The following is an 18,244-nucleotide window of genomic DNA, read 5'->3' on the forward strand; positions in this document are numbered from 1 at the left end:
TACTTTGAAGGGCAATTCCTGGAGAGGAGGAAGCTTGAATGAACATTAGCTTCTTTCTAGTAGGACCTGAAGCTCATGCTTACCTCTCTGGGATGCTTCATCTGAAAGGGAAATCCAGAGGGAAGCAAAGTTGAGGTCATAGTCTTCTTCCTATAATCCTAGTAACTGGATGCTCAGATCACTTCCTTTCTCTTCACCTTCCTTGTGGCTCTAGGAATGTGATTTCAGAGGAAGAGAGAGGTAAGTCTTACTGCCCCTCAGATGTTGTTGAGAAGGGGAAGGGAAACTGGCCTCCAGTTCAGGGTCAAGAAAACTGGGAAGAAAAACCCAGATTCTGTTGACACCAAATGTATCATTTCATGGGACTTGAAATGCTTTTTTTTTTTTGGTGTCATGAAGAACTGGAGCATCTATTGTGGCATTATGCCCCATTCTGAGTGGCAAATTCAAAGAAAGACACAAAAAAATCCAGTGTATCCAGAGAAAGGTGATGAGGATGAAGTTGGAAGGAAGCTCCCACCACTGTCACATAAGGAATTGGTTGAAGGAACCAGATTCTGTTTCATCTGGAGCAGGGAAGACTTAAAAAGAGGACATGAAAGAGCTGACATAATTTGTGACTTGGAGGAACTGGAGAACCAAGGTGTGAGTCAGAGGAAGGGGATATCTGAGCTCCATATAATTAACTGGGCAGCCAGGGAATGCCTCCCTTACACTGGAGATGCTCAGTCAAAGACTGGATCTGTTGGGGGCACGCAGCCTTCTAAAGTCCTGTAAAGCAGAGGAGGGGTCTTAGCCATTTTTGTGTCTTGGACCCCTTGGCCAATCTGGTGAAAAGACTGTGGATCCTTTCTCAGAACTACATTTTTTTTTTTTTTTTTTGGCAAGGCAATGGGGTTAGGTGGCTTGCCCAAGGCCACACAGCTAGGTAATTAAGTATCTGAGACCGGATTTGAACTCAGGTCCTCCTGACTCCAGGGCTGGTGCTCTATCCATTACGCCACCTAGCCGCCCCAGAACTACATTTTAAATGCATAAAAAAAAAGATTACAAAGTGGAAGGGGTTCTCAGGAACCTAGATTTCGAGTTGATAGGGCTCCTTAGAGTGACGTCATTAGTTTTACAGAGGGGAGAAACTGAGGCCAGAGGGGACAGGATTTTGCCCAGGTCACAGCTGGGTCCCCAGCACGGCCTTCTTTGACGCTTTGAAAAAGAGAATTGGGCTGGATGGCCTCTAAAGATCTTTCAAGTTTAATGAGCTAGGCCTCTAGCTTGGGAAGGCAGAGCCCCTTCCCCAGACAGCGGCGGCGGCCCCTTTAACGCGCGCCCCCGCCCCTCTGCCTCCTATGCAAATGAAGCGGCGGAGCGGGGCGAGCGCGCGCCTCAGGCCCCGGCCCCGGGCCGCCGCGGTTTGTCCCCTCCCGGCCGCCGTCGCCGCCGACATCTTGTCCGCAAGAGCAGCGGCGGCGGCGGCGGCGGCGGCGGCGGCGGCGGCGGCGGCGGCGAGGGGAGCGCCGGGAAGGGAGATGGGTAAGTGCGGCCGCGCCGAGGCACCATGGGCCGGCCCGGGCCCGGCTAGGCTGGGGCCCTCGGGGGGCTGGGGCGCCCAGCCAGCGCCCTCCCCGGCCCGGAGCCTCGCGCCGGGTGTCGGGAGGAGGAAGAAGAGGGGAGGGAGGGAGGGAGCGAGGGAGCGAGGGAGGGGGCGCGCGCCGGGGCGGGGGCGGGGCCGGGGCGGGGCCGCTCCCGGCCGCCCCGCCCCCAGGCCGCCGCGCCCACTCCCGGCTCCGGCCGCTGCTTGCGGACGCAGGAGGCCGGAGAGGCCCCAACAGGACGTCCTACTGCCGGAACCCACTGTGCGAGACGGGGCCGAGCGGCGGGCCCGGGCACTCCAGCGCCTCGGTCACGGGCGTCCGATCCAGGGCCAGGTGAGCCCCCGCCCCTCCCCCGCGCCGCGCAGTTCTGGCGGGGCTGCTGCACGCGCCTCGGGCGCTACATTGTATCCGCAGCTCAGCCCGCTTCTTTCTTGGCTTGCTTTCCTTTGGGGGCCGGCTGTGGGGCTCCGTGACTTGGCCAAGGTCACCCGGCCGCTAGGCCGCATTTGAACTCAGGTCTTCCTGACCACAGGGCTTGGCTGCCCCGGTAGGGACCATTGTTGCCAACCTTGCCTCCCCCCACACCCGATGCCGGGCCCTTGGGCTAGTCTTCCTGTGGCTTCCGAGAGGAAGGTGATGGTGCTCCGGGTGACCAGGCAAGCCTAGGCCCACGGGAACGGCAGAAAGCTTTCAGAAAGCTCTCAGTATCAGGGAGCTGGGGAGGGGGAGGCATCGGTAGGGGATTCTTCCTCGGGGAGGTAAAGTTTTAAGCTGTCCGCTTGAGGAAAAAGTACAGACAAGGCAGTGTGCGGGGCACAGAGAAAGACTTAAATAGTGTTCGTGCCATCCATTCAGCACCCCTGCAGGGGACTAATATAAGACCCAAGAAGTAGTGATGCCACATTGCGGAGGGACTGGACTTTGGACTTTAATAGATAGCCGATGAGGGGGCCACAGCAGGGTTCTGAACAGGAATGACCTGTGGCAGATCTGCAAATAAGACAGCTTACCTGTGGCAGTGGGAAGAATTAAGGAAGCCCTGGCAAGCTTCTAGGTGAGTGGTGATAATTAATCAACGAGCACTTACTACATGTGAAGCCCTCTGTTAAAGAACCTAAAAGTAGGGTGTGGAAGAATGAGTGGGTCCAGAGGGTCATGCCACAGATGTGGGAGTGAATTCAAAAAGATTCCGTAGCTTATATGATGATGTGAAGAGGAGGAAAAGTCGGATGTGACACTGAGGTTTTTTAATGTGGGAGATGTGAAAAATGAACAGTCATACCACAGACAAAAATTGAGAAGTCAGAAGGAATATATTTTGGAGTGAAGACTTTTATTTTAGCCAGGTTGAGTTTCCCATGCTGGTAGGAGATTTATGTGGGGACGGCAATTGGAGTATGGATCTCTGGTCCTGAATGCAAGTGGGGAATTGATGTCATACAGAAGGTCCTCATTCACACGAGGGCAGCTGAGAGCTCCCAAGGCCAGGATTCAGGAAGACCTGAGTTCAGATTTGGACTTAGACACTTATTGGCTGTTTGACCCGGGAAGGTCACTAAATCTCTCTTTGCCTCAGTTTCCTACCAGGGCTTGTTGTGAAGATCAAATAAGATAACATTTGTAAAAGTCTGTCATTTAATAGATCCTTGTTTCCTTCCTTCCATTTGCCTTTGGGGGGGGCTGTCTCCACACAGATAACTTCTTCCTCTTCCCCCCACCCCTTTTTCCTCTTCCCCTCACCTTTTCTGTTCTTTCCCCAAGAGCTCGCTACTCCCTGGTCACCCTTCTTTTGCCCCTCTTAGGAGCAGCTCTGGTACAGGCCTCTCCAGTCCCCCTCTGGCTACTCAGACAGTCATCCCCCTGCGGCATTGCAAAATCCCAGAGCTGCCAGTCCAGCCCAGCATCCTGTTTGAACTGCAGCTCTTCTTCTGCCACCTTGTGGCTCTCTTCGTCCACTACATCAACATCTACAAGACAGTCTGGTGGTACCCACCTTCTCACCCACCATCACATACCTCCCTGGTAGGTTCCTGCTCAACTCGAGTTTCCCAACTGGATGTCTTCCCTCTGCACTCCACTTACTAGTTGAGGACCAAAACACTCCCCTCCCCATTTCTCTGACTCTACACTTCCCTCTCTCAGAGCTCAAGGCTGATGCTAAGTTGCCTAACCTCAATTTTCTTCTCTGAAAATTGAGGGACTTGGATGAGCTGACCCCTATAAGAGCTGTTTCAGATTTGACATTGTGTAATTGAGACATGGAGCCTGAATAGGGAGTTGTGTAAAGGCCAGATCCCCAGAGAGAATATCTTATGTACTTCTCCACCTGATCCCACTGTATTCTTTCTTAAACCATTTCTATGAGGTGAGTAGGACAGTTATTACTGACATTTAACATATGAGGGAAACAGACCCAAAAGCAAATGTCACCTAGAAAGCACAGAACCAAGAGTCAAAAGACTTGTCTCTAAATTGGGTTCTAGGTTCCCTTCTGCCACTGATTTCTAATGTGATCTTGGGCAGAGGGAGTGTCTCTCTTTGGGTATCAGTCTCACTTTTTTTTAAAATGAAGGAAGTAATCTGGGTAATCTCTGAGGTCCCTTCTGGCCTTATAACTCTTTTTCTATGATTCTACTCCTAGAGCAAGGTACATAATCCCTGCCTTACAGGATGGTTGGGAGGGAAGCATTTTGCAAGCCATTAACATGTCTGTAAATGGATGTGGGGAAGTTGTGACCATTGGACTTATTTACCTAACAGAACTTCCATCTGATTGACTTCAACGTGCTGGCAGTCACCACCTTGGTCTTGGGTCGACGGCTCATCGGGGCCATCGTGAAGGAGGTGATTGCTTTGTAAAGGGTTGGATCCATGTTCTCATCCCCTCCTTTCCCCCATAGCCTTCCTCCCCACCCCCTTCCTCAACCCTGTGGTGAATGTGTTTCCGAGGCAGCTACCACAGTTCCTGCCACAGCCTTCTACACTGGGGAATTTCTCCACAACCTGGTTTTACCCACTTCCTCATGTGGTTCCAGCCAGGACCTTCCTCTCCCCTACTGGTCTTGTTTCGAGATGAGCTAAACAAGTGATCTCTCTTATCAAGACCTCCCATCAGCTCCTGAGTTTCTTAGGGGAAAACTTACTGCTGTATTAGACAAGCTTGTGTTGGCATAGGAGAAAGAGTCTTGGGTTTGGAATCAGAGAATCTGGGTTCAAATCCTGACTTCTACTTGTTAGCACTTGATGAAGTTACTTAATCATTCTGGGTCACATTTCCCTACCTTTGAAAGAGTCCAATCTCTGAGGCTTGTCCTCACTCTAAATCCTATGATCAAGGTAAAGGGAATGGAGATCATCTTTTTTTTTTTTTTTCCTGATTTCTTTGGTGTGGGGTCATGGGCTGCTGAAGAAGCTGGGAAGAAAGGAAACTGAAATATCCTCCCAGATGGGCTCCACTGATGAGCGTGCCTTCTCTCCTCCCACCTGCCAGGCTTCTCAGAGCAGCAAGGTCTCCCTTCCACGCTCAGTCTTCTTGGTCATCACACGCTTTGCTGTCCTTACTGGGACAGGGTGGAGTCTGTGCCGTTCCATCATCCACCTCTTCAGGACCTACTCCTTCCTTAATCTCCTGTTCCTCTGTTACCCGTGAGTGCCCTCTCCCCTCTTCCAGATTTCATTCTCCCTGCAGGGGCTCCTTTACAGAGTTCTCGACATTGAAGAGACAGGAAAATCAAGGTCCAAGAAGTTGCTCTTAAAGACCCCCTCACAAGTCAAGGTCATGGGCAAGATTTTCACAGACCCTGACTGATAAGAGTTGGAATGAGAAGTGAGGATGAGATAAGGATTGGGGGGGGGGGGGGGCTAATCCCTGGAAAGAGGCAGTGTGGTTAGTAGGAAGGACCTTGGCCTCACAGGGCTTCAGGAGGATGAGATGAGGTCATGGACATCAAAGATCTTTATAGATATCAGCTCTTGTTGTCCAGAGTTGGATGATCTGGGGGTGGCTAGGTGGCACAGTAGATAAGAGCACCAGCCCTGGAGTCAGGAGTACCCAAGTTCAAATCTGCCCTCAGACACTTAATAATTACCTAACCCTGTGGCCTTGGGCAAGCCACTTAACCCCATTTGCCTTGCAAAAAACTAAAACAACAAAAAAAAAAACAGTTGGATGATCTGAATTCAAACCCTAGCGTGGAACTTACTAAAATAAATGACCTTGGGCTAGTCACTTCACCTTTGATCTTTAGTTTTCTAATTTGCAAGATTAATGTTTAGGAAAGGGTGGTATCTAAGGACCTTCTCTTCTATATAATCATGATTTTACCCACAGACTTTTCTCCTCCCTTCTGTCCTAGGTTTGGAATGTACATCCCGTTCCTGCAGCTGAACTATGACTTTAGAAAAACAAGCCTCTTCACACAAGTGGCTAACATTGGTCCTCGGGAGGCAGGCAGTGGTGGGGGCAGCCCTCCTTCCCGGGGTCGGGACTACCTGACAGTTCTGAAAGAAACATGGAAACAACACACACAGCAACTGTATGGTGCTGAGGCCATGCCCACCCATGCCTGCTGCCTTTCCCCAGATCTCATCCGCAACGAGGTGGAGTTCCTCAAGATGGACTTCAACTGGCGCATGAAGGAAGTGCTGGTTAGCTCCATGCTCAGCGCCTACTATGTGGCCTTTGTGCCAGTGTGGTTTGTGAAGGTAGGTGCAGCTGTGGGCAGCGGGCACATCCCTTTTGCCCTCAGTGGCAGCTGGACTCCCTGGGATGAACCTACTTTCGGCTGTGTCTAGTCTCTACTCAGCTGTGTTAGTCTCTACTAACTCATCACTCAGATTTCCAAAGCCCTGTACTCACAACCATCCTGTAAAGGGTAGGTAGGATAGGGAGTGTTAGCCCAGTGTGACAGTTGAGAAAACTGAGGCTCACAGAAGGGCATTATTGATTTAGCCAGGCAGGGTCACCCAACTAACAGTGACCCTGGGACTTTACTGCCTTGAAACCAACTCTTTCCCCTCTGCCAAGACAAGGTTATATCAGACAACTCTAGTTGTCATGTCCTTTATTTTTACTCAATTAATAGAGGAGGAAAATGTTGTACCTAGATTTCCATTTGTCAAGGTGTCTCATGTTCTCTCTTTTTAAGAAAGACACCACACTCGGAATCCTAGGGCTAGAGCTAGGAGGGGTCCTAGAGATTATTTAGTCTAAGCCCATCATTTTACAGATGAGGAAGCTGAAACCTAGAGAGATGGAATGATTTGTTCAAAGTATCATAGATGGTAAAGGGTAGAGACCAGGGATTTGAATTCAGATTCAGTGAACTCAGATCCAGTTTTGCATTCCAAATTCAGTCTTTACTAATCATTTATTAGTATCTCCCCCCACCTCCACCCCCAAACCCCATATTTCCTTGTAATCAGGGTAAATTTGAACAAAATCCAAAAAGGGGCAACTTTGTCTGACAATGCATGAGGCATTGCAACATTCTAGGCTTTTTCTCAAAAGATAAGTGTATTTCATGAGCAGTTTGCTTGAATCAGTCTCAGTCATTTCATCTGAATTCTGAAACATTTTTGAGTTATAATTTACATTATTATTCTAGTCCATTTTTTTTATCATTCTCTTTTTTATACTTTCTATAATTCATTTCATACAAATGTTTCTACATTTTTCTGAATTCCTCTCAATAGACACCTAATTTGTTTCAAGGGGTTTTTTTGTTTGTTTGTTTTTTAGGTTTTTGCAAGGCAAACGGGGTTAAGTGGCTTGCCCAAGGTCGCACAGCTAGGTAATTATTAAGTATCTGAGACTGGATTTGAACCCAGGTACTCCTGACTCCAAGGCCGGTGCTTTATCCACTACGCCACCTAGCCGCCCCATGTTTCAAGTTTTTTGATACAACAGAATGCAGCTCTGAATGCTTTGTGCTAAATGAGCTCTAACTTTTTGTCAGTGACCTCCTGGGCCTAGTGGTAGAATCACTGGATCCCAACTTAGTGATCTTTCTTGCCTAATTCCAGTTTTCCAAAACAGTGGGACCTAGTTCAAAGCTCCACCAACAGTACAGTATAGGTGGTCTCCAGATGGCTTCTTCAGAACTGCCTGCTTTTCATCTCCACCAATTTTCTGGATGTGAAGTGAAATATCAAAGCTGTTTCAATTTGCATTTATCTGATTATTAGTGTTTTAGAGCTTTTTTCTATGATTCTTGATGTTTGTATTCCCTTCATATTATCTTTTTGAAAACTATTCATATCCTTTGACCACTTAGCAATAGGGATTAGCATTTAGTCATTAATCTGTCAATTTCTGAATTATTTTAGATGTCGGATTTTTATTGGAGATAATTGAAAAAAAAAAAATTTTTCCCAATATGTTTCTCCTCTTCTTGTTTCCTTGGTTCTGTTCATTCTAAAACTTTTTAAATTTTATGAAATCAAAGTTGTTCGTTTTGTCTTTTGTAATGTCTCCTGTCCCTTGTTTATGAATTTTCCCCCAGTCATAGATAATTTATCTTCTCCTCTCATTTATTTATAGTGTAGTCTTCCGCAAAGAACATTTATCTATTAACATGTTATCATGCTATCTCAAGTGCTTCCTGAAAGTCACAAAGTGAATAGATGTGGTCCAAACAACAATAATAAGTGTTTTCAGAACTGATTGTATGATTAAACATATGGATGAATTATTAGCAGTTCAGTGTAATTTTGAAAGAAAGGTCTTTAGGTGAAGTGTCTTAGAGATCTTGTACTTGACCCTAGGATGTTTAACATTTCAATCAGTAATTTGGAGAAAGGTATATGTGGTGGATATTCCATCATATTTTCAGGTGATAGAAAGCCAGGAGAGTTTATATCAAGTTTTTTGTCCAACAATTGGAATCTAAGTAGATCTGGACAGACCAGAACTTTCTTCTAAATTAAATTAAGTTGGGCGGCTAGGTGGCGTAGTGGATAAAGCACCGGCCTTGGAGTCAGGAGTACCTGGGTTCAAATGCAGTCTCAGACACTTAAAAATTACCTAGTTGTGTGGCCTTGGGCAAGCCACTTAACCCTGTTTGCCTTGCAAAAAAATAAAAATAAAAAAAATAAATAAGTTGATATTTAGTAAGCATCCATATAAATCATACTCTTGGGCTCAACAAAGTCAGTTTTACATAAGTTGTAATAAGAGGCAGAAGCCCCCAAAAAATCATTGGATAGATTTAGTCATGATTTTTTCCTGATGAGGATCTGGACTGGGAGTTGAATGAGTGGGGAGGGAGATAGACTTGTAAACTATAAATCAACCATGCACGAAGGGGCAAAAAAATCTTTGTAACAAATATCTGATAAAGGACTGATAGCAAAATATGTAGACAACTAATAGCAATATAGGAGACAGATTGCTTCATGATCTCTTCAGCTCCATGGGATTAGTTATCAACTCTGTGCTAATTGTTCTCAAATTTGCTTACCCAACCTTGCTTTATTTTCAGATTTGAATCTCCAACTGCTTGTAGGACATCTCAGACTTGATATGTCTCGTTAACATCTTAAACTCAACATATCCCAAACTGAACTCATTTCCTCTCACTCCAAACCTTTCTTTTCCTATTTTCCCAATTCCTGTTGAAGGTACCACTATCCTCTGGTCATCCACACTCAAAACTGAGGCATCATCCTGAGCCAAGGAGAGCTCACTCCTCATCCTCTCTTATTTCCCATATCTAATCTGTTTTCAAGAATTATTGATTTTATTTTTGCAACATTCTTTAGAATATGGCCCTTGTCTCCTGTGACATTGCCACCATCCTCATGCTTGCACTATTGCAGTAGCCTGCCTGCCTCTAGTCTCTCTCCACTTCAGTCTATCATTCACTCATTTGTTAAAGGGATTTTCCTAAAACACAAGTCTGGCTATATCACTCACTATATTACTATGTTCAGTGGTACTTTATCACCCCCAGGATTTGATATAAAATAGTCATTTTTGACATTCAAAGCCCTTTATAACCTGTCTGTGCTCCCACCCTCCCACACATGTTTCCCTTTCCAGGCTTCTTGTATCTGAAACCCCATCCAATTTACTCTGATCCACTTACACTGGTCTTGCTATTCCTAAGAGACTTCTTCATCTTCTGACTGGCCATTTTTACTGGCTGTTCCCCATGCCTGGAAGGCTCTTCTTCATCTTCATTTTCTTACTTCCCTGGCTTCCTTCAAGTCCCAGCTAAAAGCCTACCTTCTGCAGAAAGCCTTTCTGATACCCCTTAATTCTAATGCCTCTGTTGATTATTTCCAATGTATTCTGTCTGTATTGTACATGGTTGTTTGCATGTTGTCATCAAGCCGCCCCTTCCCATTAAATGGGGTATGGTTAATAAATGAGCATAATGGAATTATTACTATGCTGTAAAATAAACAAACAAGCTATGACAGTGATGAAACAGAGGAAATATGGGAAGACTTCTCTGAACTGATATAAAGAGAAGTTAACAGAACCAGTAAAATAATATACACATAATGGCTCCAGCGTTAGACATGGACAGGACAACATCAGACAAAACTCAGTACTGGAAAATTAGAATAACCATTCATGACCCTCCCCCTCCCCCAAATAATAAGAGTGACAGTAATAACAATTAGGATTAATACATATAGTACTTTAAGGTTTGCAAAACAAACTTATTTGATCCTCTGTGAAGTCAGTGCTATTATTGTCCTCATTTTACAGATGGGGATAAATGAGGCAGAGGTAAGTAACTCACTCAGAGTCACACAGCTAATCACATCACACACATTTGATGCTGGATTTCAGATCTTGTACTCTTATCTGTCCTGCCTGGCTACCAAAGAAGAGCTGTCAGAAGGCTTTTTTAGAGAGGTGGAGGATCATGGGTGTCAAAAACAGCTTATTATGTCAGACTTTTTGTCTGGATCAATGGATCAATTCCACAGAATCTCTTCTTTTAAAAAAAATATTCATTATTTGGGCAGCTAGGTGGTGCAGTGAATAGAGTACCAATTGAGTTCAAATCCAGTCTTAGATACTTAATAATTACCTAGCTGTGTGCCCTTGGGCGAGTCACTTAACCCCATTACCTTGCAAAAATCAATATATATATTATTATAAAGGGTGCCTCTCCAAGAAGGGAAAAGCTAAGAGATATAATGAGATATAAAAATAGAAGATGGCAATTGTGTTAAGGCAGTCAAAAAAAGCAAAGGTAATCTTGGGCTGAATTAAGAGGGTCCCTGTGTATAGGACCAGGGCAAAAGAAGTTCTGCTGAACTGTCCTTTGACTGGGTCACATCTGGAGTATTTTATTTAGTTCTAGGAGCTGCATTTTCAGAACTACTTTGACAGGCTACATGGGGAAAAACACCCAGTGGGAACAAACCCCAAGATCAGGGGAAAAATGAGTCCTTGGGGGCAGCTAGGTGGCGCAATGGAAAGAGTACCTGCCCTGAAGTCAGGAGTACCTGAGTTCAAATCTGGCCTCAGACACTTAATAATCACCTAGCTGTGTGGCCTTGGGCAAGCCACTTAACCCCATTTGCCTTCCAAAATCCTAAGGAAAAAAAAAAGAATGAGTCCTTGAAGGAATAGGAGATGGTTAGCCTGCAGAGACTAGTTAACTGCTTTCTAGCATCTTGGGGACCCCCCCCCATTACCTGAAGAATTAGTGCCCTTCTGTTTGATCCGGGGGAATGGGGGGGTAAAGGCTGATAGGGTATAAGGACAGACCTGCCCCAAAGGGAGGAAGACTGCCAGCAGATGTTTGGGCAGAAAAACGAATAACTGTGCTCATCCACTTTGTTTGGAAGGAATTCTTGTTCGGGTTTAGGGTTGGATTGGCTACCTACCTTTGAGTCCCTTCCAGCTTAGAGAGTTGGTGATTCTGGGACCTGGATTTGACTCTTAACCTCAACTACCATTAAATCTTATGTAAGACTAACGGTTCACCACCTTGCTGAGCTTCCCCCACTTCAATCTTCAGTTTCTTTAAGCTAGGAAATGAGATTAGTATACTAGGTAATATCTAAGGATCCTTTTCCTTTAAGGGAAGGCCTGGGAAGTAGAGAGGCAGGCCCCAAGGGGGTGGATCTCTGCTATTTTCTAAAGCCACCACACTTTCCCTTCCTTTGTCTCCCTTCCCAGAACACCCATTATTATGACAAGCGCTGGTCCTGTGAGCTCTTCCTGCTGGTGTCCATCAGCACCTCTGTGATCCTCACCCAGCACCTCCTGCCTGCGCACTACTGCGACCTGCTCCACAAAGCTGCTGCCCACTTGGGCTGTTGGCAGAAGGTGGACCCTGCCCTCTGCTCCAATGTACTTCAGCACCAGTAAGTGTGTGTGGGCATGGGGGAAGTGATACCATGTCTCATACTACCACCAAAGGGGGCTTCAGGTGGACCTGGGGTTGTGGTCTCCAGAGCTGTCATAGGAACCCCCTCTACCAGACTGAGGGCTTCTAACCCAGACCTCCAGAATTCCCATCTCTGGGTCCTTTACTATCCTGACTCCTCAAAATGAGATTCTCACTGGCTTCCCAGTCTGAGGACCTGGATTTTAGACTCCTTTCTACTTCCTATGACCACCCGTGTGACCCTGAACAGGTCACAAAATGCGAGGGTTAGATTGATTCCATGAACTTTAAGGTCCTTTCTAATTTTATTATCATAGTAGCAAAGGCTACTCTAGGGCTTGGTATGTGCCACGTGGTTAGTTGGTTCCTGTTCTTCATTATTGAGGAAGACCAAAACATCATCATTATGCTTGAGACAAATTAAGAGTGACTGACTGTGACTGATCTGACCAATATGAGCTCCAAATGTTCCACCATAGGCTGGGCACAAATAGTCCATGGGAACACTTGGGGTGGGTACTCTAAACCTACAGATGTCATGTGCCACATACTGTGAGAAGCACTCATCTGATCTTCACAACAGCTTAGGGAGGTAGGTGCTTTCATGATCCCCATTTTACAGAGGAGGAAACTGAGTCACACAGCTAGTAAGTATCTGAGGCCCAACTCTAACCATTGTACCACCTATGCCTCTATAATCTATGGACATGGGAGTAGGCTTTCTCTGCTTAGCCTCCAAAGGCTTAACTAGGGGTTTTGGATTGTGACTTGGAGACACAAATGCCTGGGTTCAAATCCCTCCCCAGACTCAAACTAACTGAGTAAACTTGCACAAGTCACTTAAGTGCTCTGTACTTCAGTTTCTACATAGGTAAAAATGAGAGGGTTAGGCTTGGTGACTTTTAAGGGTCCCTTCCAGATCTAAATCTATGATGCTAATAAGTTGTGGAGATAAGGGGAACTTTTGCAGATCTTTCCAAAAATGAACTGGATAGCCTAGGTGGGAGGGCATTCCAGGACTTCAGTGGAGACTGAGGGTCTTCTGTTCACAACAGTCTAAAGGAGATTCCTGCCCTGGAACAGCTGGACGCCATGCCCTCTGAGGCTGTGATTCTACACTGGTAACTCTCTAAGCCCTGAAAAATACTTTCCTCACAACAGCCCAGATAATTCTCATGAAGAGGAGGAAGGTGCTAAGGGTTAAATGATTTGTCTGTATTCATGCATCAATTATGTCTCTGAGGCAGCATTTGATTCCAGGTCTCATGGCTCCCAGTCCAGACCCTCAACCAGTATATTGTGCTTCCCTTAAAAAACCTTGATTTAAAGAGGTTTGCTTCCAGATCTCATTCACTGTCATATAAACATCACTCTGGTTTCATACATTTTTTTCTAAACAAAACAAAACCACATTAGACTAATTAATGTGTGTGTGTATGTGTGTGTGTGTGTGTGTGTGTGTGTGTGTGTGTATATAGTCAGACTGAAGTTTTCCTGGTTCACTTAAGGACATAAACAGTCTTCTTAACTTTAACCTTAGTACCTCAGGATTCCAGACACAAACATGTTTAAGTAGAAAAAGTTTAATCCAGATCTTTGATTCTCAAAGGGAAAGATGATTTTAAAGTCTCCTGAAGGCAGTGCTGCTCTTCCCCAGGCTCCCTGATCTAAATCTGAGCATCACTAGTCATGGGAGGGAGCCTTCTTCCACCATCATTAATTAAGCATCTGTTGGATTCCAGGTGGCAAGAACAGAGCCACTTGGGATCATAAGGGGCTCCATTCTACCAGGGCAGAGACAATCAAAATGAAAGGAACAAATGCAAAGTAGAGGACAAGGTTGTTTCAAAGAAGGCCCAGCAGTAGTGTTGGGCTTGAAAAGCAGGGGACATGGTGTAAACTCATGCTTCTGACTAGTAGATAAGGAGATCAGAAAGAGCTTCACCTCGGCCATAGGGTTGCCCTGAGAAACAGGCATTTCAGCCATTTCAGAGGTGTGGAGATGGGAAATGGGTTGCTGATTGGTAAGAGCCTGGAGAAGACCACTTTGGCTGGAATGTGGAAAGTAATGGTCAATATGGTCAGCAATATAGTTGGGAGTATGTGAAGGTTTTAAAAACAAAACAGAGCAGATTATATTTGGTCCTAAACCCATTGGGGTTTATTGAATAAAAGAGTAACATAATTAAGTGTGCATTTAAAGAAAATTACTTTGCCAACATTGGGGAATAGGTACTGGAGTAGAGGGAGACTTGAGGTAGGAGACCAATTAGGAGAATATTGAAATAATCCAGGCAGGAGGTTATGAAGGCCTGAACTAATATGGTATGTTTATAATTAGAGTGTAGGCATCAGGTATGAAATATTGAGATAGAAACAGCAAAATGTAGCAATTGATTGTCTATGTGGAGTGAAAGAGGGTAAAGAGCAGGGAAAATGCCAGTGTTGCCAGCCTGGGAGATTAGAAAGATGGTAGTGCCTTCAGCAGAATACTATTTGGAGGGAAGGTGTGAATTTTGAAAGAAAGGTAATGAAAGTGAGTTGTTTTGTGGAATTTCCAGTTTAAAATGTCAATAAATAATTGGTGACCTGAAACCACTCTTCTGAAAGACCAGGGAGTCATTGACATAATGTTAATCATTAAACTACTGGGAGCTGATAGGGCTACTGAGAGCTTGTGCAGAGAGCCTTGGGGAACACCTACAGTTAAGGATGTGACATGGATGATGAGCCAGCCAAGGAAACTTAGGAGGAGGAGAAGCAGGCAGCAGGTGGAATCAAAGGCAGCAGGTGGAAGCAAAAGGATGAAGACCAAAAAATGACCCCCAGATTTGCATTGGTAGCTTTCAGAACCACTTCAGTTGTGTGATGGGGTCAGAAGCCAGATTGCAGTGTTGGGGTGAGAGGGGAGGAAGTTGAGTCAGTGACTATCAGCAGGTTTTTCTGGGAATTTGAGAAAGAGAGGAGAGTTATAAGTTGATTTATTGTGATGGTAGTAGGATCTAGTGAAGGCTTTTTTTTTCTTCCTTACTCCTCTAATTTTTTTATTGCTTTTTGAATTTTACAATTTTTTCTCCTGATCCCACTTCCCTCCCCCACCCCCACAGAAGGCAATCTGATAGTTTTTACATTGTTTCCATGCTATACACTGATCAGATTGAATGTGTTGAAAGAGAAATCATATCCTTAAGGAAAAAATAAAATATAAGAGATAGCAAAATTACATAATAAGATACCTTTTTTAAAAAAATTATACATAATAGTCTTTGGTCTTTGTTCAAACTCCACAGTTCTTTATCTGGATACAGATGGTATTCCCCATTGCAAATACCCTAAAATTGTCCCTGATTGCTGCACTGATGAAATGAGCAAGTCCATTAAGGTTGATCATTACCCCCATGTCGTTGTTAATGGGTACAATGTTCTTCTGATTCTGTTCATCTTGCTTAGCATCAATTTATGCAAATCCCTCCAGGCTTCCCTGAATTCCCATCCCTCCTGGTTTCTAATAGAACAGTAGTGTTCCTTAACATACATATACCACAGTTTGTTCAGCTGTTCCCCAATTGATGGACATTAGTAAAGACTTTTTAAGGATGGGTGAGATTGGGGCACATTTGAATGTAGTAGGAAGGAACCAGGAGATATAGGGGGCCATTGAAAATTAAAGAGACTAGGGAGGGATAAAGTGGCAGTCTGCTGGAGAAGACAGGGTCAAGGGAGGACAGAGGACAGAGAGGTTGACCTTGGCAGGGAAAAGGGCCACAGAAAGAAAGGGAGAGCAGGGACTTCTCTCCAGCAGTAGTGTTGGGCTCAAAGGTCAGAAGACATGACCTGAAGTAATGCTTCTGAGGACTCTGCCTCTCGACTGGGCCATGTGGTTTGAGGCCCATTGAAGGAAAACTGGGGTTTGTCTGAGCTGGGGGTGGGTGGCTGCAGGAGGGCAAGACCGAGGAGAAGAGGAGGAACAGTGTGTATCTTACTACCCTGGCTGGGGGGGGGGGGGGGGGAGGCGGAGAAGGGGCCTTGGGAGGTTTTCCTGAGACAGAAGCTTTGAATCAGATATTTTGCCTCAGCCTCGAATCATCGAGCATGTCTTAAAGGGCCCACTGGGTGCCAGGCACTATATGAAACATTAGGGAAACAAAGGACAGTTAGTTCCTGCTCCCAAAGATCTCAGAGTTGAATAAGTTCTCAAACTTCCCACCAACCCACTGAAAAGCCCAGACCCCGTGAGAGCCCTGCTATGGGCTAGTCAGGGAAGTGTAAGTTCTGGAGTTCCCACCACTCCCAAGAAGGCAAGAGATAAAGAGATGCCCATCCAGCGGCAGAGGGATCCCTGAACTCACCAGTTGGGACTTGTTACGAAAGGTTAGGTTGGAAGCTTAGAACTGGAGGGGTCTTTGGAGGCCACTCAGACCAGCTCAATCCCACTCCTTCTGTGGGGGTCCTGCCTCTCTGGAGAGCCTCCTACCAGGCCACTGATCACTGCCATTCAGTAGGTAGTTTTATTAAGTGTAAAGAATTGTGTGGGAGCCTGGCCAGGATAAGCTCCCAGCCCAGCATGACCAGTATACAACAATGGTATGAGGGCACCTTGGGAATGGAGTGTAGGAGAGAGACGGTTTTCCATTAATGTAGAATATGTGGAATGCAATGAAAAAATGAAAATTTCAGAAGGTTCCACATTATAAAGGGCATTGAACTTTGGTCTGTAGTCACTAGGGAACCTTTGAAGGGTTCTGAGCCAAAGAGGAGCATAACGAGATCTCCATGTGGCTGTGTGTGGAGGGTGTAGGGCTGTAACCAGGCTCCTCCTGGTACCCCACATTGGTGCTAATGAGGCCTTAGGAGAAGATCCAAGAGTCCTTAAGATGGTCTTTACATTGTGCTGTGGAGGTGAGGAAGAAGGGAAATGACAGGTCCCGCAACCTGCAGAGGCAGGATCAGAAGCCACGTCTCTTGCTTCTTGGTTCAGCCTTATTCCTAGTTCCCCATTCTAACTTCTTCATCCCAGTATCAGGGCCCCTGCAGCTCTAGTCCTCATAGAGAGGTCCCAAGCCTGGTATGACAGGTCATTGCTGGGCTCTCCCCACAGGTGGACAGAGGAGTGCATGTGGCCACAGGGTGTGCTGGTGAAACACAGCAAAAATGTCTACAAAGCCATCGGTCATTACAACGTGGCAGTGCCTTCCGATGTCTCCCACTTTCGCTTCCACGTAAGTGTCTTCTCTACCAGAAAACGGGCTGTGGGTGAGGCAGATCCTGCTGCCTGGTAGGGCGGCACCTGAGCATTCAAGTGAGTCATGTGGGACATGGCCCAATGTCCAGGTCAGCAAGTACAGGGTTTTGTGGCTCCCCAAGTCAGACAGGTGAGGGTTTAAAATAGATAAATATAAATCAATTCTAGTAGATATAGACCCATCTGCCCAAATAAATACAATGCGTGTAAATATATTAGGAGTGCAGAAGCGGTGTGAACAGGATGTTCCATGAGAGGACAAAGGGAAAGGTCCTTGTCACCAGGGCATCCAGGAGGCCTTTCTAGAGGAGGGAGCATCCTGAATGTAGAACACTAATGCCTCCCCTCTGCTAGTTTTTTTTTAGCAAACCACTGAGGATCCTCAATATCCTTCTCCTGCTCGAGGGAGCTGTCATTTTCTACCAGCTGTATTCACTGGTCTCCTCGGAGAAATGGCACCAGACCATTTCCCTGGCACTCATCCTTTTCAGCAACTATTACGCCTTCTTCAAGCTGCTGCGGGACCGGCTGGTGCTGGGCAAGGCGTACTCCTATTCAACCAGCCATCGCCAGCCTGAGCACAAGTTCAGCTGAGTCGAGGCTGGCTGGGCCACTTCAGGAGGATGGGGTGAGACTGGGGGGGAGGGAAGAAAAAAAACAACCAAAAAAATCCACAAAAAAAAAATCAGAGCTCTGTATTTTTGTTACGACTGCTTCTTTCTTTGATAACTGATGTAATTAAAAGGAGAAAAGAAATGACATATTTTTGTACTCCCAATGACCCGTGTCTTGTGGTTATTATGGGGTGGAGTCTGGAGAGAGACTTCTTTGGACTCCAGGTTGGGAAAGAAAAGAGCTGGGTCCTAGGGCTCCCTAACTTATGACTGAACAGGTTTTTATTGAGGGCAGGTCTGTTGTTAGGAAATTAGATGGAATTCAAAACCTGATCTCTCACCAGAGGCTTCCAAACAAAAACTGGAGGGCCACATGTTTGGGGGGAATTATAGAGGAGAGTTCCTATTTAAATATCAATAGAGATTCTGATTATAATC

General features: G+C 45.8%; 1 protein-coding gene across 2 annotated transcripts; it reads left to right on the forward strand.

Annotated features, from left to right (window-relative positions):
• Positions 1-1,433: 1,433 nt before the first annotated feature.
• On the forward strand, positions 1,434-17,970 carry TMEM39B (transmembrane protein 39B). 2 transcript variants are annotated; one of them, XM_074217685.1, is made up of 9 exons: positions 1,434-1,530; positions 1,808-1,925; positions 3,395-3,614; positions 4,353-4,436; positions 5,083-5,237; positions 5,948-6,296; positions 11,740-11,927; positions 17,049-17,169; positions 17,547-17,970. In XM_074217685.1, the coding sequence occupies exons 1-9, from the start codon at positions 1,527-1,529 to the stop codon at positions 17,784-17,786; spliced, it is 1,479 nt and encodes a 492-aa protein (XP_074073786.1). In that variant the 5' UTR covers positions 1,434-1,526; the 3' UTR covers positions 17,787-17,970. The 2 variants fall into 2 exon arrangements, with proteins under 2 accessions (XP_074073786.1, XP_074073787.1); XM_074217686.1 differs by lacking the exons at positions 1,434-1,530; positions 1,808-1,925 and adding an exon at positions 2,017-2,646.
• Positions 17,971-18,244: the final 274 nt, after the last annotated feature.

Source organism: Macrotis lagotis, chromosome 1 (genome assembly GCF_037893015.1).
Source record: "Macrotis lagotis isolate mMagLag1 chromosome 1, bilby.v1.9.chrom.fasta, whole genome shotgun sequence".
Taxonomy (NCBI): Eukaryota; Metazoa; Chordata; class Mammalia; order Peramelemorphia; family Peramelidae; genus Macrotis; species Macrotis lagotis.